Source organism: Cannabis sativa, chromosome 8 (assembly GCF_029168945.1).
Source record: "Cannabis sativa cultivar Pink pepper isolate KNU-18-1 chromosome 8, ASM2916894v1, whole genome shotgun sequence".
In the NCBI taxonomy this organism is placed as follows: Eukaryota; Viridiplantae; Streptophyta; class Magnoliopsida; order Rosales; family Cannabaceae; genus Cannabis; species Cannabis sativa.
This window is the reverse complement of record NC_083608.1, coordinates 46,831,427-46,858,744: the sequence shown is the minus strand read 5'-3', so window position 1 is coordinate 46,858,744 and position 27,318 is coordinate 46,831,427. Positions and strand designations below refer to the sequence as shown.

The window sequence follows — 27,318 nt, the reverse complement described above, 5'->3', positions numbered from 1 at the left end:
TATATCGCTAACCAATTGCAATCTTTAGGTGGTGCTACCAGTGTCCAATGATAATACTCTATACTAATATTTATGGGCATTATTATTAGGCACGAGTAGTGTCTAACACTTTTTAGACGTGTTGTCAGGCGTGACCTGGGCTTCGACGAACTAGGTGGGGACTAGGCCCGTGTCTAGGGCCCACCAAGTGCAGGGACCCAAGAAAAAAAAATCCCTTATTTAAATTATAATTTTTTTTTTTACTAATTTTAAAAAATATCACATTTTTTCTAGATAAGAGCTCAAAAATAATTTTTTCCCTATAGCTAGCCCATTAAATTTTAGGGCCAACTATGCGTGTTGCCTTATGATTGGTGAGGGACTCTAAATAAAGACAATTCTTCTGACATGATAACCAAGGTAGTGTAGAGTGACACTGCCTAAAGCTGATTGGAGTCAGCTGAGCCTGAAGGGGCTAAGGGGAACAATAGTATTTATAACAAAGATTTGTCAAGCGACTTAAGCTTGAAACTAAAGTGGAAATTTGTTGATAATGGTTACAAATTTTATCATCTGGAAGGGAAGTCAGGAATCCGAAGAGTAGATACGAGAAACTTGGTGTGTGAATCCAAAAAGTCTTGTGCGGAAGACTTTGTAAAATTCGAAAGATGTTTCTAGGCAAGCTTGTACCGCGTATGAACTGTCTCTTCGGATAGCTTGTCATTAGTCTAGAAATGCACTTTCGGATAGTATACTGTTGTTCTTCCGGGTAGGAACGCTTGTACGCATCCGGATAGCTTGTCCATATTAAAGCTTTTGGATTGTTTGTACTGAAAGCATGTTCTCAAAGCTGACGTTGATTATTGTTGGTGGTGATGAGCTAGAACATTTAAGGCAGTGTAAATGTGACACGCTATTCTCGAAGTTAATTTAGGCAACAATACAAATCTATAAATAACTATCAATCTTTGTAATCAGAGAGCAAATCAGACTATTATTGCTTGAGTGAAAATTGTGATAGTGTAAGGTTGAGAGAGAGAGAGAGAAATATTTTCTCGTAATCTCTAAGAGTTTATGAAGATTCTTGTAACTTTATAAATACTAATATCAATAAAGATATGAATGTTGCTGTTTTGACCGAGATATAGAGCATTGCACATGACTCAAATTTGTTAAACCTGGTGTTATTCTTTTATGTTTTATTGCTTAATTAATTACTTGAATTTTGAGATTACTTGATTTATTGTTTCTTGATTATGTTGCGTTTTGTTAGTCCGGTATGCTGAATCGTAAGTCATTAATTGTTTTCGTTTCGCACACCAATATATATTTATTTATTTATAAGTTGAATATGAAGGTAATAAATCAATAAACAAATATAAGAAATAACGAACAAATAATGTATCTTTACAAAATTTTGTGTTACAATAGTGTGTAATTCAATGTACATTTATTAATTCTAGTATAAAGGCATCCTAATTATAAATAAATAACCATAAAAAAATTTATAAAAATTGTGACAATAATTAATTTAGTGACCAGGTCCTCTTGGACTAGGACCTGAAGCCAGGCGTTGAAGCCAGCAAGCCATGGTGAACTTAGCTTTCTCGTACATCTCCGATGATGACGTGTATTTCTGAATCTGAACATGTTCCTCTGATAATATTCTGCTTCCTTCTACTTTGTCAGTACAGCTCAAGACTAACAAAGTTACCACAATCAAAACAATCAAAAGGGTACTTTTGTTTTTGAAGTTCATCATCTTTGAAATCAAAGATTATGTTTTGTATCTTGATGAAAAGGGTTTCAGTTGTAATGGGAGTTAAGAAAAAGAATTAAGTAATGGGAGCTTTTTTCCTTTTTGGTTTTGGTTTGAGGATTTGAAAGTGTGGTTGAGTATTTATAATAAGTTGGGAAGAGAGTTTAACTGGTTTTCATTTTTGGATTGGTGGGCTTTTCATTAATGAACTTTACTTACGTGTTGACCAAGGTGTGTGAAAAAGTCAAGCTCTCATGCTTGAGCTTGTTGAATTATATTATATATTATATGTATACTATGGTTGGTTTTGTTGCTTAAAGTGGAGAAACAATTGGGATTTTTGTTGAAACAGTCAAACTGTTATGCATGTTTGTGAATAATTGAACATTTCAAAATTACCAATATACCCCTGATCATCAAAACAAAGTTTTTTCCTTTTGTTGTTTTGTGTATGAGGGGCAATGAGGTCAATGTGAAAGAAAAGGGGCAAAAAGTTGAATTGACTAACTGGGGTTGGTTGATCTTGTGTTTTGAATAATAATATGAATACTGTTTTGAGAGGAAATTACTAAGTTGGCTCCTCAATTCTGATGATGATCTCAAACTCAAAACTGTCAACAATGGGTGGTTTTTGCATGCATAACAAGTAGTCAAAGCATACCTTTTTGTTTTTCAAAACTAAAATGCTTAAATTGTGTTAATAATATTCAAGTAAAATAGCTGTACTTGGACCAAGAAACAAAGAAAAATATCATATTTAGGATTATTTTCTTCTCATTGGACATTGGAGGAGGCCGTATATATTCCATAATTTGAACAAGAAATTGTCAAAAATAATCTTAATATACATTTTTGTTGGGGGTGTCAATGTCATACATAATCCAAAAGCTAGTTTACATAAGCACGAAGCTCAAAAGCAGAAACTGCTTACATATACATACACCATAGAATTAATAATCTAATTAATACCAAATTAGGACTTTTGTTTGGTGTTTTCCTATACAAATATATGCTAAAACAAACAGCTGAATGAAGCTATAGCAAAATTTGAATTTGCCTACAGGAGTAGATTCCCCCAATTTTTGACCAATGCAAATAAAAATTAGAAGTCTTTTGCCTTCTGTCTCAATTCCTTGAGCTCCCTCTCTATCTCAGCATCTTGAAAGGGATATGGTGTATTTGAGCTGGCGCTGACACTTCTTCCCGGTGGAAGTTCGCCTTTCTGATATTTTGTTTTGAAAAAAAAAAGGTAAAGAAATCCAACTACATGATTTCAAGATTTTACTGTCCTAATTCATATGTCAAAATAGGAAATCATTACCTTTGAGCTACCGGAAAGTTCCTTCTTCAAGCTTGCTAGATCATCGTCAACTGACGAGCCCTCTAGCAATGCAAACTGCAAAAAGATTGAAAAATCATCAACTGACTGATTGCATAAGACTTAATCGAGAGTTGGACAAAGTAAGTCGGAAACAGAAGCAGTTCTACCTTTCCTTCTAGATCATCAGAAGTTAATTGACCAAGAGCTTCTGCTTGAGACTCCATTGCCATCACTGTTGAGACGAAAATGTATATCAAGAATACAAGATCAGAAGAAATGGAAAGTTAAGAATATAGCTTCATTGGCAGAATATTGTCTAAAAGTCTCATCAAAGCAATGAATTCGACCACTGTAAAATTGTACAACACATTTTACCAAACCATGCATGAATTCCTCACCAAAGAAACATGGTTTAGATGGAAAACTATATATAAGTTCAACGGTCAAATAATATAATGGATTCTACTATTCCGACACCTTACGACACATACTACCAAACTAAGCATGAACTCCCTCACTGAAGAAAAATGTAGGATATAGCTGTCTTTTGCAGATATATTTTATAAAATTTTTTAAAAAGATAATAATAATTCACATGCATACGCATACATTATCGCCAACTTTTCCAGAAAATTTCTAAAAACACTAGTGTGCATCTTTCTTAAATAAGCTTTGTTGTCTGCATATTTGTAAACCATTTTCATCTAGTCTTTCTGAGTAAACCAAAAAAAGTAATCAAAAATCCTATGATGTGATTTGAATTTTAATTTATTTTCTAAGAAAAGCAAATTGTTGGTTTCCTAAAATTGAAAAAAGCTGTTTATGCTTTCAGGGCAACATAAATTTGGGTTTTCAGTTATAAAGCTAAAATCCAGTACAAACTTAACATGTATGCTCAACCAGTGGTTCTAAAGTCTGAAGTCTATACCTTTCTCTTCCATCTTTTCAAAAGCGGAAAGAGCATTACTTGTATTGACATTTCCCAACATTTCGCTTACTTTGGTTTGAGTCCTAAAGAAGCATGCAAGTAACAATTAATATAATATTATTAAAAATCTCAACAGATAATATAACATGAAAGGGCTGTTTAGACAAACTTTGCAGACTGTGCACGTGCTTTCAGGGTATCTTTCTTTGATCTCGCTTCTTGTATCTTGCTCTCCAGAAGCTAGCAAAAAGTTTAATCACATGATGTAGATAAATCATTAGTAACTGCATCACTATACACATCAACAAAGTTGGATGGTCAAATCTCATGTTGTTGTAGCCTGGTGTGGAGTTAGCCTTGTAGTTAACTTCCAATCCAGACCCGTAAAGAGGTGAGAAGGGGATTTGGAAGAAATAAAAAGTAAAACTATTTTCATTGTTCCAACTCTTTAAAAACACACACACAAAAAAAAAAAAAAAAAAAAAAAAAAAAAAAGAAAAGAAGAAGAAGAAGAAAGAAAAAAACCATTGTTCAAATTGTTGACAACATGAAAAAACACAAAGAACTCTATTGTAGACAAACCACTAGATGAAACGAAAGAACCAAAAGAAAAAAAAAAAAGTGAGAACTGAGAAAGTGAATATGTTCCTTGATTAATTTTGAAAACATTTAAATTAGAGAATTTTGTTTAATTCAGTGAACCATGCTGCATGATGAGTTTCACAATTGGTAAAATTAATGAAGTTAAACGTACAATTGATGAAGTTAAAAGATAGCAAACAACAAAATTGGCTTACCCGGGTATTAGAGACAAGATTTTCAACAACACCTTTCTGTTGATCAAGTTGAGCTTTCAAAGAATTAGCATTATCCTGGAAAGAAACAAGTGTTGTGTAAATGCTTAATAAACAACTATATGCAAGCAATTTGCACTACGCCAATTACGCTGAACTTACTGCAAAAGATTTTCTCCTCTTTAGAGCTTCACGTGCAAGATTCTCATCTCCTTTCTCCAAGGCAAATTGTGCCTTGCGGTACCTAAGTGACAGCACAATACAATGTAAGTTCAGAAACTCTCAGCAACTATTTTGGAAGGAAGAGTTATTCGTTGTAGTACCATTCCTCAGAAGCTTGTTGGGCAGCTTTGTACTTATTCTCCAACCGCTTTTGAGATGCCAATACCTTAAAATGATCAAAAGGAAAAAATGATCAATTATAAATGAAGATAACTTAAGAAACTACAAAAGCAATGTAACTTTAACTGGAGTAAAAGAAGCTAATAAAGAGGCTAGCTACAGTCCAGTCCACCACAGAAACCCTCTTTTTCTTTTCTTTTTTTGGCAATATATGAAGAAAGAAAAGGACTTGAGAATGTGTAATGAACAAACAGCAGTAGAGTATAGAGCTTACTTGTGCTGTTGCCTGACGCATCTTTGTTAAGTCATCGCTCATTTCGATAACCGTTTGATCCAAAATTTTCTCAGGATCTTCAAAGGAACTTATGACTGCATTGGCATATGACTGGAATAGGAATATAAGCTATGATTTCAATAAGAAAGTCCTAGTAAAAAAAATCATATTGAAATATATGCACATATATTTATAAACATTGTAAAACATATCACCTTGACAACTCTAGCAAACCGATCAAAAAGATTCATACGGGCACCAAGAGCACCACCACGAATTTTATTGGAGCGAGCTGACTTGACTACCTCAACTTTTAATGCTCCCACTAAACCAAAATGCTATAAATTAGTAAATGCAGATACTTTTGCTAAACACTTTAAATGAACTCCAATCAATCAAAATCATCAAAGCTAGATAGTTTCAGTTTCACAATAATGTAATGAAGTTACAAATTTTGCAAAACAATACGAAAATTATCAAAGCTAGTTTTTTTATTATATCAATACCCACTGAATTCGAGCCCCAAAAGCGACTCAGTTTGTGAACGAATTGAAAATTCATGAGATACCCAGAAAGAAAAATGAAGATAGGGAAAAACCCAATAGAGACGACGTACCTCCGGCACCGAAGAAGGACGTAGTGAGAGGCCTCTTGACCACACATAATCTAAGGCTGTTAGTAGAGGAGGAAGAAGAGGCAGGCGTGGACGCCAGGGTTAATCCCGTAAATATCTGTGGTTTGGCGGCCATTGTTGGAGCAAAATTCAGTTCAAATGCAGCGACTTGGGTATTGAGATAGGATTGAAAATGAGTACTGAGATCACTCTCGCTCACTCACCAGAAAATTGTTAGAGCGAAAGAGAGGAGAGAGATTCTCCGGTGTTCAGGATTTGAGGTCTCTACTCTCTTCCCCCTTAACGGGCCTTTTTTGGGCCTAGAATTATCTAAGTTACAACCGGCCCATTTATGATCAAATTGACCAACATAACCTTAACCGTTAACTCACCTATCTCCAAAGATTGTACCATTTTACTGTATTTTTTACACCAATTTCTGTGCAACAACGCAAATTGATTTACACCAAATATGATAAAAAATAAACTATTTTACTTAAAATCTCATATTATATGTTATAATCATGTATATTGTCACCAACTAATTTATGATTATTTTTTAAAATAAATTAAAAAAAGAGGGTTAGAATTGAAAAAAAAATGCACTAACTTGGTGTAAGATTCAAAATTTCACACCATTAATGGTGCAATTGTATGCACACCACATCAGTGTATAATTTAGTACATATATGAAGTGTAATAGTGTGAAGATTTCACACCAATTTTATATAATGTTCAGGTTTTATGGTATATTCTCTACTTATTGGGCTTATTGGGCCTCTTATTATAACAAGTTGCAACCGGCCCATTTTAGGTCAAAAATTGACCAAAATAACCTTAAAGCGCTGATTCAGCTGTGTGTGTCATAAAAGCCAATATTAACCACCAAAGATATCGTTATCCGTTTCTGAACGATACAGACTCGAAAGTTTTGAGTTTCTCGTACTAATGGCATCTTCTTCTTCAACTCTGCTGCTTCCATTAGGTAAAACCCACTTTCTATTTTGACTTGAATTATTCATATATCCCATTTCCTAATTTTTTTGTTACATTCTGTACAAACCCAATTTGTGTATTAGGTAAAAGCCCATTTGATAGCTCTCAAGGGATTTGTAGTAGGAGATTTTCAAGTGGGGTTGTGAGATGTTCTAATTTGGAACTCAAGGCTTCAAATTGTGATGAAATTAAGCTAAGTAAGAGAAGAAGGGAAGTGATTGGATTGATGCTTGGAGCTTCAAGTCTGTTTGTTGAGTCATTTGCAGCCAATGGAGCTGGGTTGCCTCCTGAGGACAAGCCTAAGCTCTGTGATGTTGCTTGTGAAAAGGAGCTTGAAAATGTATGGTGAGATTACCTACCCCTTTATCTGTAAACAAATTTTTTGGGTATTGTTTTACTATATTTGATATAATTACAACTTAGGCAGACCAAATTAGGAGTAGGACACTATATTATCTGCATGGGTTCCTTCTGGCTCAATATATGTTTGCCCAGTATCCTTTTTCAAAATAGTAGCTATTTGGCTAACTGGATAGGTGTGTGACGAAAGTACACTAGAGATACCATATTAAAAAACATGAGATTCAATTGACAATGATTAGCTTATGAATCTTACATATTCTATTATTTTCACATACATTAACAATGTGAGACTCTTTATCCGAAAAGAACCACCAAAAATTCAAAGTGAATGAGTTGTCCGAGTTGGTGAACCAAAAATTGCTACTTAAAAAGATGTTAGAGCGTCCCACATTGTTTATGTGTGAAAAGATAATAGAAATATATAAAATTCACGAGCTACTCCTCTCATTGCCAATTGGCTATGAGTGGATTAGCCTATCTTCTTATATATAGCTCAATATTTTTACATTTAATCCACGTACGACAATGTTTGTCGAATACACTAGATTTTCTATTCCATCTCCTTTTACATTATTTGATTTTGATGATTGTGTTATTGCTAGTTTCTCAGTTTGTTCAGTTATTAAAAATTGTAACTAAGTATCTATATCTCAGAAAGTTATTCCTTTTTTTTTTATCCCATCTACTTTCAACTTGAAAGAAGAAAACACTTTAGAGGTGAGATTGGGAACTTTTGTATTGGTAATTACTTTCTTAGTTGGCTTGTGATTGACTTTACTATTGTTGAAGTTAGTGGATTTAGCTACTGTGTAAAAGTTTGCTGTTTTTGTTTGTTTTGTTTTGAAACCATTGTTTGCTACTGAGGTTATCTATACTTTGTCTGCTTTAGTCTATTTCAATCTAAACTTAGTGGTGATCTTTTGCTGCTGTGCTACCATGGACGGTTTTTCATGTTTTGATAGTTATTAAAGCTTTAATTAGATGATAAATTGCAGCCATTGCATTGCTGATCTTGTGAGTTGTAATAGTTTGACATAGCTTATAAGAAAATCACATTACTCATCAGAGACTACTCTTACAAAAGATTTATCTTCATTGAAGGTACCTATGGTAACTACAGAATCTGGTTTGCAGTACAAGGACATCAAAGTTGGTAGGGGTCCTAGTCCGCCGGTTGGTTTTCAGGTGTGTTAAATGGCTTTATGAAACCTTAGAAGTCCTTTTACTACTCATACACTACTTTGTCTCAAATTTTGAGAATAATATTTTCTTTGTTGTGAACCTTTTTGCCTGCACATTTTTCTTGGTTGCCATTGTCATTGACTCTCTTAACTTCAGGTGGCAGCTAATTATGTAGCCATGGTTCCATCTGGACAAATATTTGATAGGTAATAAAAATTAAGCACATGAAATCATATGCCCCTTTTGCTGAATTTGTTTTCACTAAAACTGGTTTGTGTTCATTGGCAGCTCTCTTGAGAAGGGTCAGGTTTATATTTTTCGAGTTGGCTCTGGTCAGGTATGACAGATAAAGGAATATGATTTATCGGAATCATCAATGTAACCAAAAATCAAAATAGTAATCCTATTATTTGCTAACATAAACTAGTAAATCAGGTGATTAAGGGACTTGATGAAGGCCTGCTGAGTATGAAAGCAGGAGGAAAGCGACGACTCTACATTCCGGGATCAGTAAGACCGTTGACTTATTATTTAGGCTAATTAGAATTTTTATTCTGAATTTTGACATGTACCAAATCGTACACCTGAACTTTGACATGTACTAAATCGCACCCTTAAACTTTCATTCACGTTAGGGGTCCGTTTATAAAATTGGGCGAAAGTCTTTGGATCTAACAATCTCAATAGTTCAAAGAGAATTTTTAGCGACTTGAAAATTTCGAGAAGCATGATTTGGTACAAGTCAAAATTCAGGGAGTAAAAATTATAATTAGCCATTTTACTCAGCATGTGAAACTACTCATTAATGTGATCTTTAATTAACATTGGTGTGTTTCTGGATCAGTTGGCATTCCCCAAAGGTCTTACCTCAGCTCCAGGAAGGCCAAGGGTGGCTCCAAATAGTCCGGTCATCTTTGATGTGAGCTTGGAATACATACCAGGTTTAGAATTTGATGAAGGAGATGAATAATGATACAATTTCTTCTGCATTTGCTTGCAAAATATATATACTTGACCATAGAATAAAGGGTCTTGGTATATATGCAGCTGCAGCAACTCGATATGTCCCAACTATTTTATATTTTTGGTTGAGCTGTTAATAGCATTTGAAAAGGCTAATGCTATAAAGTTAATTATTGCTCTTTTTTTCTCTGTAATTAAATTTGATACAAGAGATGATGATGATGATGATGCTATATAGATTTTCTTTCATCATTGTATACAACACCTTAATTTCATTGTTTTATTTTATTTCTATTGAACATAGCAAAACTTACAAGTTTCAACACAGAAGATGGTTGACATTTTCATAACTGTCATAAGTAGAATATGTTATGCTTATCCTTTTTTCTTAGTTCAATAGATATATTTTCTCACAGGGTTTGTTTAGTTTGGTGTATAGAAATTTTATTGTAACGGTAATGGTAATGAAATAAAAAATGAATGTAGAAATTGATTATAATATTTGGTGGTTGGAATGAATATTGTAATTAAAATTATTGTGTTTAATTTGGTTGGTGTAAACACGCCCAAGAATCATCTTTGAGCAAAGATGTTTTAATGCTTCAAACCTTCCAATGCTCCCCACTAATACATTTGGATGTTACTTTACCAAGAAACACCATGAGAGAATAATAAAAATAGGGTTAGCACATTTACACCAAAAACAATAATTTATGGCTGGCTAGTGTAGTGGTGTTTCAACTTTGATACAATGCCACTTGATACCATTAAGATATGATTGCAGGTTTTGGATGGGGACGAAAATAGTTACAATAGAATTAAATTTGAAATTAATGTATGATTTTACAAAAGATAAATTAATTCTTAATATTATTTTTTTTGAAAGGTAATTCTTTTTATTTTAAAATAACTATTATATAATAATATTAAATTTTTAAATACACTCAGGATACTAAAATGAATAATTTTTACAAAGAAAGAGCACTAATGAATCATTATACAAATTATAAGGCCCAAGTGCATAATTTAACATATTTTGCACATAATCGGTTTGGACGATTATTTTATCTGGTCTATTATTAAGAATATATTTTGTAATAACCACGTGCTCTAACTTTTCACTATCTAACAAAATCTTCTTTTTTCTTTTTTTATAAAAAAAATGTAAATAAAAGAAAACCTAAATCCCAAATCCCCATCCTGTTCGAACTCGAAGCAGACCACCAGACCAAAACCCCCCAATCGTTCTCTTCCTCCTCGTCTCAGATTGAAGGCTCCCTCCGATCAAAACACCAGGTACCTTCCTCTCTTATTTCATATTCATATTCATATTCATATTCATAGTCTCATACCCAAAACCAAGATTTTAGAGTAAGCACTGTATCAGCTGACCGTCGTCAAGACTCAATTGTTCTTATTAATTGTGTGGCCATCTTTCTTGAGGTCTTTAGATTTTTTTTAGGATCAACATGGTTAAAGTTCTTGCTTTTAATATTTTTTAAGGATTTTTTTTTAAAGTTATTTTGTTCGTATCAAAGACAGTGCATATTATCAAGAGTTTTCTCATGTGATTATTGATTGTTATCGCAGAGATCACAGTACTTCGTCTAGTCTCTCCCTACCAATTGAAACGTGACTACCCAAATTGAATGCCAAAACTTAACCTAAAACAAATTCCAAACTCAAATACCAATTATTGAGACTCTCAAACCATGAGCGTCGAACCTTTCAACAGGTATTCTTTTTTCTTTCTTTCTTTCTTGTAAGTATAAAATTTGAATGAAAAAAAGTGAAAAGACAATGTTTCATCCATTGTTGTTTTAAAGTAAGAAAATCGTCGTTGAATTTGTTTTAGGTTGGTGAAGCTTGCGGCGAGAGCTTTCTACGATGATATAACTACAAAAGGGGATAATCAACCCAAAAATGGTCGGAGTGACAATAGGGGAATCGCTGTGGTGGTACTCGATGCCCTAACAAGGTTTTCATTTTGGTACCCTTGGCTCTTCTTCTCTTTTGAATAATTGAACGTTGTTTCTGGGTGTTCTTAATACCTTCTTTAGCGTGTTATGTATTGCGAATCCCAAATTATTATTATTTTTTGTTTAACGTTGGATTTCTTATTGTTTTTGTGCTATTTTATAGGGGCTAGTTAGGGATAAGTTTCTGTTAGCAATTTTTTTTTTTGTTCAAGTATGGCTGTTGCTTATTGAGTATGTCATGTTTCAGACGACAATGGGTTCGAGAAGAAGATTTGGCGAAGGATTTAAAGCTGCACTCGAAGCAGCTTCGAAGAACTTTGCGGTTTTTTGAAGAAGAAAAGTTGGTTACCCGGGATCATAGAAGAGAGGTTAGTAATGCTTATGCTTATTGTTTATTTTTGATGATTTGGTTATATATGCTTTGCGTTAGCTTCTACAAATAATATTACTTCAAATGTGATTTAAATGTGACAGTTGTAGAGAGCAGAATGTTCGGAGTTTTTAATGACTAGATAGGTTATATGACATATCTACATATAACTAGGTTACATATTTGTTTTGAATTCTATGTGGTTGAATTGTAGTAAGGCCTCGTACTCCATTATTGAGAAAATGGTGATAATCGTAATTATGCTGTTAACGGCCTTGTATAAGTTGTTTTCTTACTATCTATGTATTCCTCAATAAGAGACAAAGTACAATTATTAAGCTCTGAATTATGAAATTAAGATTATATCCAAGAGAGGTAGCTCAAATGGTTAAGCATATGGTATACTCTCGTAAGGTCTGTGACTCTAGGGCGACTACATAGAGATTGCTATAATTTTCTGGTCTTCAAATATTATAGGGTTGTTGGTAAGGTGGGGATCCTAATTTTGGAAAAAAATAATGAAGAATTTTAAGTTACTTTTAGGCACCAGTCCTGTGCAAATTGGAAATGATTTTGGCAATGGAGATTATTATTATTATTTGAATTTGGGCCCTGTCCGACTGGGAGACCTCCCAGTGGCCTCAAGGTTTTTGAGTCTTTGGGGATTTGAACCTTGGAACAAATATCTACAAGCACTTTCCAATACTCCATACCATTAGACCACCCCTTAGGGTTTGGAGATTATTACAATGCAAAGTTGATTCTTTCTTTGTTGACATGAGAAAGACCTTTACGATGATGAAAGAAAGGGTCGAAACATCACAAAGATCAATATTTACAAATCAAACTGGAGTTAGATTTTTTTTTCCCTTTATATTGTCTCCTTGCTCATTTGGATCAAGGAAAGAGATGCAATAATAGACGTGAAGCTTAGGAGCTGGTTGGTTTCTATTTTGAAAACAGTATTTTAAAATAGTTTGAAGTTTTATGATTTGAAAGTTCTGTTTAAAAAGTAAAATTTTGTTTTTTAAAATTTGATTGGTTAGTAATGTCATAACAAAATTCCATTCTCTTGTCAAGCTGAGAATCAAGTTATGTTTTTAAATTTTACGGGATTAGGTATGTGTTGATGAAATCGAGGTTAGTATTTTTTTTTTTAAATAACCAATATTTTAGTGCGTCTCTCTTAAGTCTTTTGGATTTGTAAAATTGTTTTCTTATCCAAAACTAATCAAACTAGGTTCTATTTGGTTGTAGCAGTTGAAGGGGATAGAAAAACAATTAAGTTACAGGTGCTTAACAGCTGTATTTTCTTCCTTCCTTTACAATGTCTTATGTGATATTTTCCTAGATTTTCCTGTCCTGTACTAAGGTTGAGACTTGACTTGGGAACGACAAAATTTATGCTCAAAGATGCAAGGGAATATTCTTTCTACGAATGTATAGCTTGTGTGAAGGCTTTTTTCTTCTGTGTTTTTCCAGTTTGATAATTGTTTGGCTGATATCTTATTAATTTTATATGTGCCATTTCACTTGGTTTTCTGCATGTTTTAACCCAATTAAATGCCTTTTGTAGTTGTGACTTTAGGCATCTGTCTTTTTGTTAGTTTTTCTTCTAATTATCAACTCACTGTAAGAGTATGAAACCTATTATTGCAGACAGCTAAGGGGGCAAAGATTTTTAGTGCTGCAGTAGCTGCAACTGTGGATGGACATACAAAGGAGGGGGATGAGAAGATTAAAATGCACACTCATTCTTACTGCTGTCTGGACTATGCACAGGTTATTTTTCTTTATGCATTCATGTCTTAATAAACATCAATAATTTTGAAGATACGGTAACATCATTAAATTTTGATATTAGTGTTTTGTTATGATTTGCCTGGGAATAGTGACCATTTTTGTTTAACACATATTTGCTTGTTAACTTGATTTTCCAGTTTACCAATAGTGTTCAAATATTGTCCTTCGTATTTTGGAAAAGGCCTAAAGCAACAATTGTTTCAGATATATGATGTGGTTAGGTACAGACTGCATCGTATGAAGAAAAAATTGAAAGATGAATTGGAGGACAAGAACACAGTTCAGGAATATATATGCCCCAGCCCCACTTGCAATAGAAGGTTTTGAACTTTGTGTTTTTTTTTTTTTTAAAGTAGTCAGATCAACTGTCTGATATGATTTAAAAATTAATCCAGTAATGTTTTGGTGATAACTATGTAGGTACACTGCGTTGGATGCCTTGCGGTTGTATTCTATGGTAGATGAGTATTTTCACTGCGAAATGTGTAATACGGAACTTGTGGCTGATAGTGATAAGTTTGTTGCTCAAGAAGGAGGAGATGGAGATGACAACGCAAGGAGGCGAAGGCGTGAAAAGATTAAGGACATGCTCCAAAAGATGGAGGTCCATTTTATATTATTTTCATTGTTCTATATATATTTTTGTTTTGCTGTGATGCTTATGTGTTAATGATTAATAGTAATATGTATTTTTCTATTTAGTTTCTTTATTCAACTGTTTACTCTTTCCATTTTTGTGGGGTGAATTTCTATATGATTGTGTGCATTTGTGGATCGGAACACATGGGAAACTCTAAACAAGTTTAGCATTCTGTGCTTACTGCTTATAATTCCCTTAAAAAGAATAGTTGTTTTTTTTTTATGTGAAGGTCCATCCAGTTAAGAAACTTATAGGTATTATAGGTTCTGGTATCATAGGTAAGAAACTTATAGGTATTATAGGTACTGGTAAATATTTTAAAAGACGACTCATCATGATGATTGTTGTGATTTGGGATTCAGTAAAGCTCTGATAGCTTCATGGTTGAATAACAATTTTATTTTACTTTCTAATTTTAAATATAATTTTTCTTATCTCTGATTTTCCTTTTCAATTTGTATTTTGTTTTCTTTATCATCTCTTTGCTTAGGTAAGCTGTTTGTCTTCTTGTTTGTTGCCCTTCTTTATTCCGTGTCTAAATGTATATGTTATTTCCATGTTATTGATATCATTCAAGTCATTTAATATGATAGACATGGCTTATTATAAAAAAAAATGATAGACATGGCTTAACATACCCGAGTAAGGACCTGGTTTAATTTATGATAAGTTAGTGAGTGTATAGAAAATAAGGATGACAATTCACAATAAGTCATTGTTAGCATTTTTTCTGGGCATACATTAGTTAATGTTTAGTCGAGGAGCCCAGTTTGATTAACATTCGGCTCGGCAAGGAGCCTAATTTCAAAAAAGAATATAGTAGTATTATGTGTGGCATGCATTTCTTCCTGTTAATCTTTTACTCTCTGTGTTTTACTTGATTAAGTGCTACTTTTTCTCCGGTTTATATGTTGACAAAATAAGGTAAATGCAGGTACAACTTAAACCATTAATGGATCAACTTGCAAGAGTAAAAGACTTGGCTGTTCCTGAGTTTGGAACTCTTCTAGCCTGGGAATTAAGAGCAAGTGCTGCTGCACGTGCAGCAAATGGTGACGCCAATGGTAATGATCCTTCCAAATCATCCCAGAATGGTTATGGGGGACCACCAATGCCCTTTTTTGGAGAAACCAAGGTAAATCTTTCTTCCATTTTTTTGTGTCTTTCCCTTTCTCTCTGTTTTTTGAGTGTGTTTTGTAGGAAGTGGAAGTAAGAAAAATGGTTGATTAGTAGATGGATTTTGAGGGTAGGATTGTTGTTTGGTATGAAAATTTGAGGGAAGAGATGAGATGAGTAGATGAAATTTAATTCCTTATTTTGAGCAAATTTTTAGTTTAGATATTGAAAAGAATTTAGCTGACTAATGCTCACTTGAAGTCTACTTTGAATTGCATCTACATACTTAACCTTCAACTCTGTATCATAAAAATAAATACAAGAGTATGGAATGATAATTTTACAGTTAAAACTTTCCTCTTTCCTCTTCTCCCTCATAAACATGGGAGGGGATTTTCACTACCATTCAAGGGATGTGATTCCTCTCATACCACACATAACATGAGAATAGAGTGTGCTCTTTTTCCATTCCCAATTTTACTCTATTCCTCCCTCCTATCAAAAATAGCATGGAGTCAAATAATACAAGTCTTAGATTGACCTGCTCCCAATTTTATAGATAACTTTTTTTTCTGGATTTTTTTTTTAAATTGGATTATTTGTAATGATGATACTTGGCAACACTGCTGGTTTTCAGCTTTCCAGTCATCTGGGATTTAATAAAATAGTTTCCAACTTGATGCTTTTATAAGTTTTTGTGTTATTTGAACGCCTGGAACGCATCAGTAACGAGATTGGAAAATCTGTTTGTTTATTGGATTTCTTTCATTAATGAGTTCTGCTTTATCATTATACTTATGATAAGATGTTTTGCAATATTAGGCATTTGTTTTCCGTGAAGTTGGCTTGTATGTAATTTACATGTGGGGTTTGGCAGGTGGAAGTTGCGTTTTCTGGAACTGAGGGCCAGGAAGATAAAAAATCTGAAGTTGATCATACAAGTCTAAAAGTTTTACCGCCGTGGATGATCAAGCAAGGGATGAATCTTACAAAAGAACAACGTGGAGGAGAGGTCAAGCAAGAGGCAAAGATGGATGGAGGCGTGTCAACTACAGAGACCTCAGAGGATAAAAAATCTATTACTGAAAATGATGATAAGAAAAATCTCCAGGTCTGGAATGTTGTCTTGATTTTTCTTAATTTTCATATGTGCTATCTGATTTTCCACCTGACAAAAAGAATATTTTGCGGTTGATTCTGTCTGTTGTAGGATGAATATGTTAAAGCTTATTATGCTGCTCTACTAGAAAAGCAGAAAGAACTAGAAGCAGCCACGAAACAAGAGGAATTGTCAAACGCTCAAATGCTCGATGGAGAAGCCAGTACATCCTCTAGTCGTCAGGTAGGAATGAAGTCGAAAAGGGTTGAAGATGAAGGCGAGGAAGATGTTGAATGGGAAGAAGCGGCCCCAGTTGCTGCAGGTAAATCTAATTATCTAACAAATCTTGTTCCAGTTTTGGAATTGAAGCATTTATCCTCTGAAATGCCATTGTCACTAAACTTGTTCCTCGCTAGAGGCCCAAAGCGTTAATTTATAGATCAATTATCAATAAACATTAATTGAACATTGCATTTGGCTGCTCGCTGATGACTGATTGTTGAGAAACAGAAAGTTATATATCTACATCTGTTGAAATATTCATCTTCAAGAGTCTTGAGTTTGATGGACATATTGTCTGTAACAGGAAATGCAAATGAACCTTACAAGGTGGATTTGAATGTTGAAGCTGATGCTACCGCAGATAATGAAGAGGACGATGACGACGATGTGGACTGGGAGGAAGGTTGATTTATTTTCTTCCTCTCATCTTTCGATGTGTCATAACTGCCATATTCAGATATCAAAGGTTGGAATGGAATTGGTGTGTCTTTTTAGTGTTACAAAATGCGTTGTCTGCGGAGTCCATTAGATTCTGTTTATACAGATGAACCGTTTCTTCTTCTTTGTATAATATACTGATTTTTCTATTTAGTCTATACGTGTACTGTTTCTTCTTGTTGTATAATATACTGAATTTCATATCAGTTTTGCTAGCAATTATCTGTACTTGTAGTAGAGTTATAGACGGTTAAACCCATGTCAAACTTCACTTCTATTAGTAAGTTTAAGGTGCCGTTGAAAATTTGTTATTTCTCAATTGTTAGATTCTCTAGATGTACAGTCTTATATATTTTGACACGTTTAAAATTAAATAAAAATAATTTGAAGTTAAGTCTTATATATATATTTTCAGTCTTTTGGTACACGAATTCAAGTTCTTTGTAAGCTTTAGTTACTAAATCCTTCTAACAATTCTTTCATAAGTCCAGCTTTAGGTCTTTAGTAACCACTTATAAAGCACCATTGTAGTATTGGGCACGTTAAAATGTCTAAGAAGAAAGGGAGTACTCACTCCTCTACAAAACACAAAAAATAAGAAAGAAAGGGCCTCAGGCAAAATGATCGGGTGGCAGGTGCCTTTCACAGTACAATTACACAACTATTTAAATTAATGATTTGGCACTTAACAGTTAACTATTTGCTAAAAAATTCCCAATTGGATATTTTTTGTGAACCCATTTGAGAATTTTCTTAAATATCTTGTGTACATATTCTTCTCACATCTTCTAGACAAAGACAACATGACAATGTTGCAAATGAGTATATTAAGCGGAGTATCATTGTTTGCTTCGTGTTCAACAAATATTAAAGTGTATTAGTTTTGTGTTTTTGGCACTTTTTCTTACAATTGCTCCCGGTCTTTTGAAAAAATTTAAATGATTTACTGCATAAAAAATAATGTTTAAAATATTATGTATGGTACTGTGCCCTAATGCACAAATAAGAAAAAGATAAATACGTTAATGTCAAACACCACAAAAAGTGACACATTATTATTTGTGTATTACAATATTATATCCCACATATTCTAATTTAATAAATGATATGAGAAATTATTAACCAATTATAAGACACTACATTACATCATTATAGTGTTAGCCACCTTAAGATACCAAATAACAATACTCTTTTGACTGTAATGTAAATAGATAAACAATTTTAGGATTTCTGTAATTTTTTTATTGATACCAAAACTACACAAGTAATTAGGGTAAAACCCCCCAAGAACTAATTGCAAAACAAAAGGGAAATCCAAAAAGGCTCACAATAAAAGAGCACTCCAAACACGTAAACTATACTCAATAACCAAAATCAATCAATATCTACAGTTTTAGTTTTAGAAGGAATGAATTAGCTAATCCTTTTATGTACTATACCCTTCACATTCTTAAAAATGATTTCTCTTCTAATTAGAATTAACATATCTAGCTCTTCAATAAGGTATACTTTCTTGAACTTGGACAGCTTGCTTTTAGTCACCCATCTCATAAGTTGAAGCAAATTATCAGCTCTAGAATTCCAACCCAACCAAACTTTGATGTGAATAAGACAATAGGCACTAAAATCACCTAAACCATAACTACTCAAGAATTTCATCATAGGAATCACACAAAATACAGTTACTATTTGAAATGATGCCCAAATGTTTCAAGCTATTCCACACAATTTCCTCCCAGAAAACTCTAGGATACCCTATTTATGTATATGTGCTAAAAAAATTGATGAAAGCATTAAACTCGTTCTGTAAATTAAAGCCTTTTGTTTTGACCATTCCAACTTTCCACTTAATTTAGCTGCTTAGAGAATAGTGAATAGTGATGTTCTTTATTGGATTCGTTATGATATGATAATAATATTCATGTTGACATTATCTCAAAAGAAACATCAAATCTGGTACAGTAGAGTAGTACTAATAACTATATAGATATGGCTTTTTTGGTACGTATATTTATATACATTGCATCATAAGTCATGATCAAACATTAAGTTTCAAGTTATTTACTCATATTTAATTGTTAACTTTGAACCTTAATAATAATCACTTCACAATCTATAAATAGCAGAGAATCACACAAGAAGAAAACAACAACCATGTATGAATTTAATTTGCTGTATTGCAATGCCTCTGATTTGATTTGAACTTCTTATATTATCATCTTTCTTACTATAATCCTTATTAAAACAGAGTCAAATGGTCCAAGAAGAAGATTACATATGAGTATTATTAGTACAAGTAATATGATTCATTGAATTGAGTCAAATATAAGGGTGGTTTTGAAGATGACTAATGAAGTGAGCAAAAAAGAGAGAGAGAAGTGGGTGTTCACTGTTGTGTTGTGTCTGCAGTTGGTTCAATGATTTCAACTGCTGGTAGTGACCCACTTGTTGTTGACAAATAAGGGGACAAAACCCAACTCTTATTTTTTGACTTTATTCAAAAAAATTATATATCAGACCAGCACCAGCACCAACACCAGCACCACGCTTAGTTTTACTATTATTGCTACTTCTCTGTTATCTTATTACTACCACACACCATTCATCAAAAAAGTTATTTGGGCCTCCTCATCACACATCACACTAGTATTAGTATTAGTATTAAGTAGTAATAGCACTTTCAAGCTTTGGATTCTTTTGGCCTTGTTGATTTTATAGCATAATTAAAGATGTGAAATGAAACTCCTTAATGGGCTAATCTTAGTATATGTATTCAATTAGATAAGAAATAAGATGTGGTCAACTAATGCAGCTAAGGTGAAAAATGAGAATTTTTGGGGGTTGCAACTACAACATACACATACACATATATATATATATATATGGGTTATTAATTAATAATGTGATTGAGACCCACCAAGACCCTGTTTTCCTCTTTCACTGTTGATGGACCCCATAATGGGAGCAGACATCCTTTTATTCTGTCAAATGACTCCATTTGTTGTGTTGTGTTATATATCTATAAGTCGTTATCAAAGTAGTCATATTCCATTTCCACCACTATAAAGACTTGTGCAGCTTGTCTAATTGTGACATTGATTCCAAGCTTAATTACTGCTCACTCACTCACTCACTGGTTTCTATATTAATTGCAATTGTGGTCATAACCTCAGTGGGGTCGGTCATATGCTCATAATAGTTGTAAAGAAGATGAGAAAATTAAATATTTAAAATAAAAAAAGGTGATTAATGATTTGCATGTGCAATCTACTAATCTAGTTTACACATTTCCTTTATCTGAGGATCCTAGATAAGTATATATATAAATTTATCACCACAAAATGAGGTCCAACTTTTCAAAAATTCATTAATTTACAGTGAAATCTGTGATCAACCCACCTTAGAAAAATGTTGCCAAAACAATTATTAAATTTCATATTTTTCCAAAAAAACAAAATGAAATTAGACTATATAGTATATATATTATCATAAGGCTTAGGATTGTGGAAGGACTATTCTAATAAAGTATAAAACCTTTTTTGTCCTTTACAAAAGTGTACCATTTTCAGTTCATTTTTCTTCTTATTCTAATATTTTGCCATTTTGAACCATATTATTCACTGTTGTATTTGCTTTCATGGGTAATATATAATTTATTCAATAACATTATTTATTCAGAATGGAAACTAATCACTTTCATAACTGGGTCCAATGAAATCAATCTCAAAGACAATTTGAAAGTGATTTTTTATTTTTTGTCATTTATTCTCCAAAAAATTGGGTCCACTTGAGTTAACAATCCACTTATTAAGGTTTGATGTATGTTAATTATGATTTAAATTACTTCCATTGACAATAAATAATAAGTGTCCATCTTATCTTTTAGAAGAAAATTCAACAATGTAAACCTTTTTTATGAGAAAATATCCTAAGAGAGCACCACCAAAGTGCAACCTTTTTCATTTATTTATTCATAGATAAAACTATTTATGAAAATTATTGACTAAAATATAGCCAATCCGGAACTCATATAATTAAACGGGTCATAACTTAGGCTAAAACATAAAATTCAAAAATCAAAATAACATTTACAATTTTATTTATTGACTTTAGTAAGTACAACCAAATTAAGTTCAAATCACACTACTTTAATTTCATTAATGAATGCAAAAATATAACCTTTTAAGGAAAGAGAAATGCTAAAGGGCACCATTGGTGTTAGTACCCTCCTACGTGTCAATATCTCCTACGTGTCAATATCGCTATTGGTGCAATTAAGTATCGGGTCCCATATAGTTTAATATAATAATTTTTATGGAGTATCGCTAACCAATTACAAGACGACACATTTAGAAGGTGCTAGGTACCACTGGTGCCCAATAGCAATGTTCATTGGCGAGAACCGACAAGTGTCATGTTTTTATTAATTACTAATTATAATTAATATTATTAATCATTTTACGTAAAATAGAGAAACAAAACAATACAGTCTCATCTCATCCCCATTTGATTTCACACTCATGGTGAGGTCCATTACCAAAGAGCTGTAAGACTTGTTTGCCAAGTGAAATAGAGTAAAGCTCTCTCTCTCTCTCTCTCTCTCTCTCTCTCTTTTGTTCAATCACAGCTTAAAGTAGCTATAGTGTAGGCTATAGCTTAATATACCTACCAGAGCAACAAACTCTAGATTCTCTTTCTTCTTTTCCTTGAAAAAAATAAAAAAGAAAGGAAAAGTTGCAATCTTTTGAAAAATAAGAAATGTCAGATTATCCGAGTAGTTAATTTCTTCAGAATTGGTTTAGTATAATTGAATTTATTACAGAGAGAGAGAGAGGAGTGAGAGGAGTTGAGTAAGAGTTGGGAGTGATGGGTGGGGTGACTTCATCCATGGCGGCCAAGTTTGCCTTTTTTCCACCAAACCCACCTTCCTACAAGTTGGTCACCGATGACCGTACTGGTCTCTTGCTTCTGAGTCCTTATCCTCACCGTGAAAACGTTGAGGTTCTCAAATTGCCCACTCGCCGTGGCACTGAGATAGTCGCCATCTACATTCGTCACCCCATGGCCACATCAACTCTTCTCTACTCTCATGGCAACGCCGCCGATCTGGGTCAGATGTATGAGCTCTTCATCGAATTAAGCATCCATTTGAGAGTTAATCTCATGGGGTAAGTAATCTACCATATTGGTTTCTTCAAATTTCAAGTTTTTGGTATCTGGGTGTTGCTAATTTTGAATTCTTTTGATCTTTTTTGTTGTCTTGTTCACTAAAGTTTTAATTTTGGCATCTGGGTTTTGCAATTTTGAATTCTATATCGTTTTCTTTACTTAAAAGTTCTAGTTTTGGCATCTGGGTCTGATTGGAATGAAGCTGGGTTTTTAATTTTTCTTTTCTCTTTCCATCTTCTTAGAATTTTGGATTTCGGTTATTATTTTTAGTTTTAATTACCATGTTTAGTATCAACCCTTTTGTGACTGATGATTCAAACAAGGGTGGAAAATTAATTGTAACTGCGTAAAGGTTGTACTTTTATGAGAATTTACAAGTGAAATTGTGTCATGAGAGCTTGCTTTAGATAGTACATGTCAAAATTTTGAAAAGAAAGTACTATGGTGCTGAGGTTTGGGTCCATCAATCTAAAGTCCAATCGGTGAAGAGTAATATTCTACTTTCCATTTGCTTGTATTTAGACTAATGTAAATTATGAGTCCCTTCCATGCATAAGGAACATCTGGGCTTGTATGGTGTAAATAAAATTCAATAAAAAGGACATAGCACCCTCATATATGTATAGTTTTGTGCAGGTATGACTATTCTGGATATGGGCAATCATCTGGCAAGGTTTGTTGAAGATTTATTTTTATAACTGTTTCTTTTTTGAAATTAATGGAAACTTTGAGCTCAGAGACTCATCTATGGCCCAAAACTGTCTGTATTGCAGCCAAGTGAACAGAATACATATGCTGATATTGAAGCTGCATACAAGTGTCTTGAAGAGAGCTATGGTACTAGGCAAGAAGATGTGATCCTTTATGGCCAATCTGTTGGAAGTGGCCCAACTTTGGACCTTGCAGCTAAGCTGCCTCAGTTAAGAGCTGTTGTTCTTCATAGTCCAATATTATCTGGTTTAAGAGTCATGTATCCTGTAAAGCGTACATACTGGTTTGACATATATAAGGTAAACATAATAATACCAGTTGGCTTGTTTTTTTGTTCTTGATTAGTATGTTTATTATGTATTATATGATTATCTATTGTTTACTTCTATGCAGAATATTGACAAAATCCCACTTGTTAACTGCCCTGTTCTTATCATTCATGTAAGTATAAAAAGACATTATTTTTCATGAAAAGAGTTGGTAATGATATTCTAATGTTAATTGAGCTAGTTTCTATGTCTTTATACAGGGAACCTCAGATGAAGTTGTTGATTGTTCCCATGGCAAACAGCTCTGGGAATTGTGTAAAGAAAAATATGAACCTTTATGGCTCAAGGGGGGAAACCATTGTAATTTAGAACAATACCCTGAGTATATCAGGCATCTCAAAAAGTTTATATCAACTGTTGAGAAATCTCCTTCGCAGAGATACAGTTCTAGGAGAAGCACAGACCAGTACGAGCAGCCTCGAAAGAGTACAGATATATTATTTGAAGTTTCAAGGAAGAGTACTGATCGAAGAGAAAAGCCGAGGCATAGTACAGACAGGGCTGAGAAACTGAAAAACCAATTCAGTAATGTTGATAAACTAGAAAAATTAAGGATTTCTTTTGACCATATGGAAAGGTCTCGGAGAAGTGTGGATTGCCACGAGAAGTCCCGGAAAAGTATTGACCACCAATTGGAGAGAGGAAGAAAGAGTGTTGATCGATTGGATAGAATAAGAACAGGGTAATAATTCTTCTTATAATAAGTATATGTATAATTCAAATCAAATCTCAGCTTTGGTATTGTGGGGAAAAATTATTTGGTCTATCTTTCATCTGATGATGATGTAATGGTCTTTCCTGCTGTGTAATTTGGCTTGTGGCAGTTATATAATAACAATATGGTATTATATGAGAAAAGTTTGATGGTTATAATGATATTGATTTCTACAATAGATGGAAAAGAAGAAAATAAATGCAGCAAAATTACAATGAAAATACTGATGTGATATGGTTGTTGTGTTAAGTGAAGTTAGTACTAGTAGTGCTTTCACTCGGTAAGTTTCTTGTATATTTGTATACACAACAAAAGTAACATAATTGTGTTCATGACCCTTTTATTTGATTTATGTTTAACTGTTCTGAACTATGGAAATTGGGTGAATAGTTCATCTTTAGATATCTTAATCTAGTTTTTCTAATTGTATTCAACTTAGTTTTAGCATATTACATTAAACATAAAATTACTCTTGAAGCCATAAATAAGGGCGCATGATGATAATGACTAAACTATTAGTGTTATTGAACATAATCCTTATCTGTGAACTGATATTAAATATTCAACGTGGTTATTTTAATAACATTTGTTGCAAGACTGAAAATTTTACTCGTATAGATTGTACCCTGTATTATCATATCCATGAAAAGTCAGATAGGGAGCGTGAACTTTGGTTTGCGCCCAAAGTGTTCAACAATGGCTGAAGGTGGGAGACGACCAATGCAGATCTCGTGCACGGTTGCAAACAGAGGAAATAATTCAAGCCATCCCCGGTGGCTCAAAACCTCGTAAAGCTCTTTAGCAGTTGAGACACCCTGCAGAGGGAAAAGTAACTATAAGAAAGATGGCTGCTTCAAACTCGATAGCTTTTTAAGCTTTTCAAAACTTGTTCTAAGTTTTTCATGAGTTGCATGATTGCATTGTCAGTTCAAATTGAAAACCGAAATTCTGACATTATTTTCTCATTCTGATTTGTTCAAAGTGTAGTTTCTAGATATATATAAACCTGTAGTTTTTGGCCTCGAAGCATCTCTGCTTCAAGTTCATCAAATGACCTGCAAATTCGAAAGGTAGATAACTAAATAGTAAGTATTTACACTTCAAATTATCACAAGATCATGAATCAAGTACTTGATATTAACCTTTTCCCTCCATTCTTTGCAAAAGCCTCTGCTACCTTCCTGTTTCTTCCTCCCACTGTCATAGTGTGCCACACTTAATTTGGTTACTAACAAAACACATGGAGGAAGAAAATGAAAAAGGAAGAATTCTCTTACAGCATGTTGTTATGAGATCAGCTACACCGCAGCTTTCGAAAAATGTACTGTCTTTAACAGATGAAAACAGCAATTTGGAAAATGCCTTCATCTCTCTCAGACCAATTCTCATTATTGCAGCCTACTCAATTTATAGAAATGATTTAGAAATGTAACAGAGAAAGGATATCAAATATGAGTTTACCTTTCAATTCACAATATTGTATACCACTAACCTTGGTGTTATTTCCCATCTCCAATCCATCAACAAAACCTGCTCAAATGCTTATTTAATTCCTCATCTACATAATAAGCTTGAGACATGAAGATAGGCACAATATTCTACTACAAACCTGCTGCTATAGCCACAACATTTTTCAGTGTCCCACATAATTCTACTCCTTCCACATCTTGTACCTATAATTTTCACATGCATTCAACAAATCAAAACCTGTAAAACAGCAACTGTTTTTCTTTTCAGTGTGTTTTTTCTTCAGAGATATATTTATTAAAACTCACAGCTGTGACCATGAAATAGGGAGTATTGAACAGCTGAACCCATTTCTCTGCAATCTCTCTGTTCCCTTTGTATCCAACTGTAGCTTCACTGAACTTTTCCACAGCAATCTACAAAAGAAATACAAAAGACCCATTAGTGAAAGATCAGGCCTTATAAAGCTGTATATAAATAACAAGATCAAAACTTACCTCATTAGCAATGTTAGCCCCCATCAGGACACAACAATTCAGACCCAATTGCTGAGAAATGAGTGTGGAGATCATGCATGGACCTTCCATCTTAACCTCCATTCCTTTAATCAAAGAAATAGCTTCCACATCTTCTCTCACCTTCCCAACAAGACTTCTGCAAATCCCCTCCATAAATTGATGTGGGGTCACAAATACCAACATGTTTGCATCCTTTACTGCTTCCCCAAAAGAAAGCCCATATAGTTTAATTATATATAGGTTCAGAATACAGGGAAAAAAAAACAAACTTGAGTAGAGTACCAGCATTTTCAAGGTCAGGGTCAGCAACCACATTTCTGCCAAGCTTTATACCAGGCAAATATTTAACATTTTCCTGATACAAAATCAAAAATTCAAAATGTTACAACATAGAATTAACTACAAATAAGAAATGTTATCATGACATTACATTGGTTCGATTGATGACTTCTGTGAGCTTTTCACCACTTGGCAATGTTTCCTCAAATACCCACATCCTCACTTCATCTGAAATTAATTGGGTTATCATTAAAAGCAACAGAATCGTCAGAAGCCAAATCAATTCAACACCAATTGTAGTTTTTGTTCTTGTAAAATTTGCATGCAAAATAGAATAGAAAAAAAAACAGACTATTAATTAATTACCATGGAAAGAGGGGAGAGTGAGGGTGTTGGATGCAATGAGCTTGGAAGCCACACTACCCCAGTTGCCGCTTCCGATAACTGTGACTCTGGATTTGGAGAAAGGCGGTTGTTCATCGTTAATGGGGGTTAAAGATGGTTGAACTTCTTGAGCTGGAGGAGCCATGAATGAAGATGAAGATGGAAGGAGAGAAAGAAAGAAGTAACCGGAGTAGAATGGCGGTGTGGAGTATATATATATATATAGTAACAATATATATATATATAGGCGGTAAGAGTGAGGGGAGAGAGAGAAGGCGGAGATGGAGATGGGGATGGCATACACGTTTCGTAAGTCTCTATGCCTTTCGTGTTAAATCTGGCGATCCCCTCTATGTTGCTCTTACTCTTACACACACACATTTCTAATTTAATCTCTTTTTTTTTATTATTTTTTTATTTTTTTATTTTATAATTTCATTTCCAAAGATTTATAATTTTTAGTTTTTTTTGTTCTATAGAATTAAAACTTGTTGTACCATTAATT

At 33.5% G+C, this 27,318-nt stretch overlaps 5 protein-coding genes across 6 annotated transcripts; 3 read left to right on the top strand and 2 right to left on the bottom strand.

The window, feature by feature from the left end:
- Positions 1 to 2,562: 2,562 nt before the first annotated feature.
- Positions 2,563 to 6,327, bottom strand: LOC115701291 (membrane-associated 30 kDa protein, chloroplastic). Its single transcript, XM_030629044.2, has 11 exons — positions 6,014 to 6,327; positions 5,613 to 5,722; positions 5,398 to 5,508; positions 5,105 to 5,169; positions 4,944 to 5,025; positions 4,785 to 4,859; positions 4,157 to 4,227; positions 3,988 to 4,070; positions 3,227 to 3,291; positions 3,060 to 3,134; positions 2,563 to 2,960 (listed from the first exon to the last, which is right to left on the bottom strand). Exons 1-11 carry the CDS (start codon positions 6,144 to 6,146, stop codon positions 2,841 to 2,843), a joined length of 990 nt encoding a protein of 329 aa, XP_030484904.2. The 5' UTR covers positions 6,147 to 6,327; the 3' UTR covers positions 2,563 to 2,840.
- A 560-nt stretch (positions 6,328 to 6,887) lies between these two features.
- LOC115698627 (peptidyl-prolyl cis-trans isomerase FKBP16-3, chloroplastic) lies at positions 6,888 to 9,766 on the top strand. Its single transcript, XM_030625749.2, has 7 exons — positions 6,888 to 6,995; positions 7,090 to 7,346; positions 8,471 to 8,554; positions 8,708 to 8,757; positions 8,840 to 8,888; positions 8,987 to 9,061; positions 9,396 to 9,766. The coding sequence occupies exons 1-7, from the start codon at positions 6,959 to 6,961 to the stop codon at positions 9,519 to 9,521; spliced, it is 678 nt and encodes a 225-aa protein (XP_030481609.1). The 5' UTR covers positions 6,888 to 6,958; the 3' UTR covers positions 9,522 to 9,766.
- Positions 9,767 to 10,550: 784 nt separating this feature from the next.
- Positions 10,551 to 17,447, top strand: LOC115699419 (transcription initiation factor IIE subunit alpha). Of its 2 annotated transcripts, XM_030626812.2 has the most exons (11): positions 10,551 to 10,810; positions 11,105 to 11,249; positions 11,370 to 11,492; positions 11,741 to 11,861; positions 13,523 to 13,645; positions 13,871 to 13,986; positions 14,087 to 14,270; positions 15,241 to 15,441; positions 16,300 to 16,533; positions 16,633 to 16,843; positions 17,108 to 17,447. In XM_030626812.2, the coding sequence occupies exons 2-11, from the start codon at positions 11,227 to 11,229 to the stop codon at positions 17,209 to 17,211; spliced, it is 1,440 nt and encodes a 479-aa protein (XP_030482672.1). In that variant the 5' UTR covers positions 10,551 to 10,810; positions 11,105 to 11,226; the 3' UTR covers positions 17,212 to 17,447. The 2 variants fall into 2 exon arrangements, with proteins under 2 accessions (XP_030482672.1, XP_030482673.1); XM_030626813.2 differs by lacking the exons at positions 10,551 to 10,810; positions 11,105 to 11,249 and having other exon boundaries at positions 11,387 to 11,504; positions 13,804 to 13,986.
- A 4,271-nt stretch (positions 17,448 to 21,718) lies between these two features.
- LOC115698812 (uncharacterized) lies at positions 21,719 to 24,308 on the top strand. The gene is made up of 5 exons (XM_030626000.2): positions 21,719 to 22,409; positions 23,047 to 23,083; positions 23,184 to 23,420; positions 23,515 to 23,562; positions 23,651 to 24,308. The coding sequence occupies exons 1-5, from the start codon at positions 22,108 to 22,110 to the stop codon at positions 24,134 to 24,136; spliced, it is 1,110 nt and encodes a 369-aa protein (XP_030481860.1). The 5' UTR covers positions 21,719 to 22,107; the 3' UTR covers positions 24,137 to 24,308.
- A 323-nt stretch (positions 24,309 to 24,631) lies between these two features.
- On the bottom strand, positions 24,632 to 27,206 carry LOC115698811 (glycerol-3-phosphate dehydrogenase [NAD(+)]). The gene is made up of 11 exons (XM_030625999.2): positions 26,796 to 27,206; positions 26,581 to 26,657; positions 26,433 to 26,505; positions 26,130 to 26,347; positions 25,941 to 26,048; positions 25,775 to 25,838; positions 25,658 to 25,695; positions 25,443 to 25,563; positions 25,308 to 25,362; positions 25,172 to 25,220; positions 24,632 to 24,980 (listed from the first exon to the last, which is right to left on the bottom strand). Exons 1-11 carry the CDS (start codon positions 26,956 to 26,958, stop codon positions 24,816 to 24,818), a joined length of 1,131 nt encoding a protein of 376 aa, XP_030481859.2. The 5' UTR covers positions 26,959 to 27,206; the 3' UTR covers positions 24,632 to 24,815.
- Between the last annotated feature and the right edge of the window lie 112 nt (positions 27,207 to 27,318).

Coding starts and splice junctions, on each gene's coding strand:
- LOC115701291 (XM_030629044.2), bottom strand. CDS start 6,146: ATGGCCGCCAAACCACAGATATTTACGGGATTAACCCTGGCGTCCACG. Junction 5,026..5,104: donor CAACAAGCTTCTGAGGAATG/GTACTACAACGA, acceptor GCTGTCACTTAG/GTACCGCAAGGCACAATTTG. Junction 4,860..4,943: donor AGAGGAGAAAATCTTTTGCA/GTAAGTTCAGCG, acceptor GTTTCTTTCCAG/GATAATGCTAATTCTTTGAA.
- LOC115698627 (XM_030625749.2), top strand. CDS start 6,959: ATGGCATCTTCTTCTTCAACTCTGCTGCTTCCATTAG. Junction 8,889..8,986: donor TTCGAGTTGGCTCTGGTCAG/GTATGACAGATA, acceptor CTAGTAAATCAG/GTGATTAAGGGACTTGATGA. Junction 9,062..9,395: donor GACTCTACATTCCGGGATCA/GTAAGACCGTTG, acceptor TTTCTGGATCAG/TTGGCATTCCCCAAAGGTCT.
- LOC115699419 (XM_030626812.2), top strand. CDS start 11,227: ATGAGCGTCGAACCTTTCAACAG. Junction 11,493..11,740: donor GTACTCGATGCCCTAACAAG/GTTTTCATTTTG, acceptor GTCATGTTTCAG/ACGACAATGGGTTCGAGAAG. Junction 16,534..16,632: donor ATGATAAGAAAAATCTCCAG/GTCTGGAATGTT, acceptor TGTCTGTTGTAG/GATGAATATGTTAAAGCTTA.
- LOC115698812 (XM_030626000.2), top strand. CDS start 22,108: ATGGGTGGGGTGACTTCATCCATGGCGGCCAAGTTTGCCTTTTTTCCA. Junction 23,084..23,183: donor ATGGGCAATCATCTGGCAAG/GTTTGTTGAAGA, acceptor TCTGTATTGCAG/CCAAGTGAACAGAATACATA. Junction 23,563..23,650: donor GCCCTGTTCTTATCATTCAT/GTAAGTATAAAA, acceptor GTCTTTATACAG/GGAACCTCAGATGAAGTTGT.
- LOC115698811 (XM_030625999.2), bottom strand. CDS start 26,958: ATGGCTCCTCCAGCTCAAGAAGTTCAACCATCTTTAACCCCCATTAAC. Junction 26,049..26,129: donor GGGCTAACATTGCTAATGAG/GTAAGTTTTGAT, acceptor TTTCTTTTGTAG/ATTGCTGTGGAAAAGTTCAG. Junction 25,839..25,940: donor CCTATTTCATGGTCACAGCT/GTGAGTTTTAAT, acceptor TGAAAATTATAG/GTACAAGATGTGGAAGGAGT.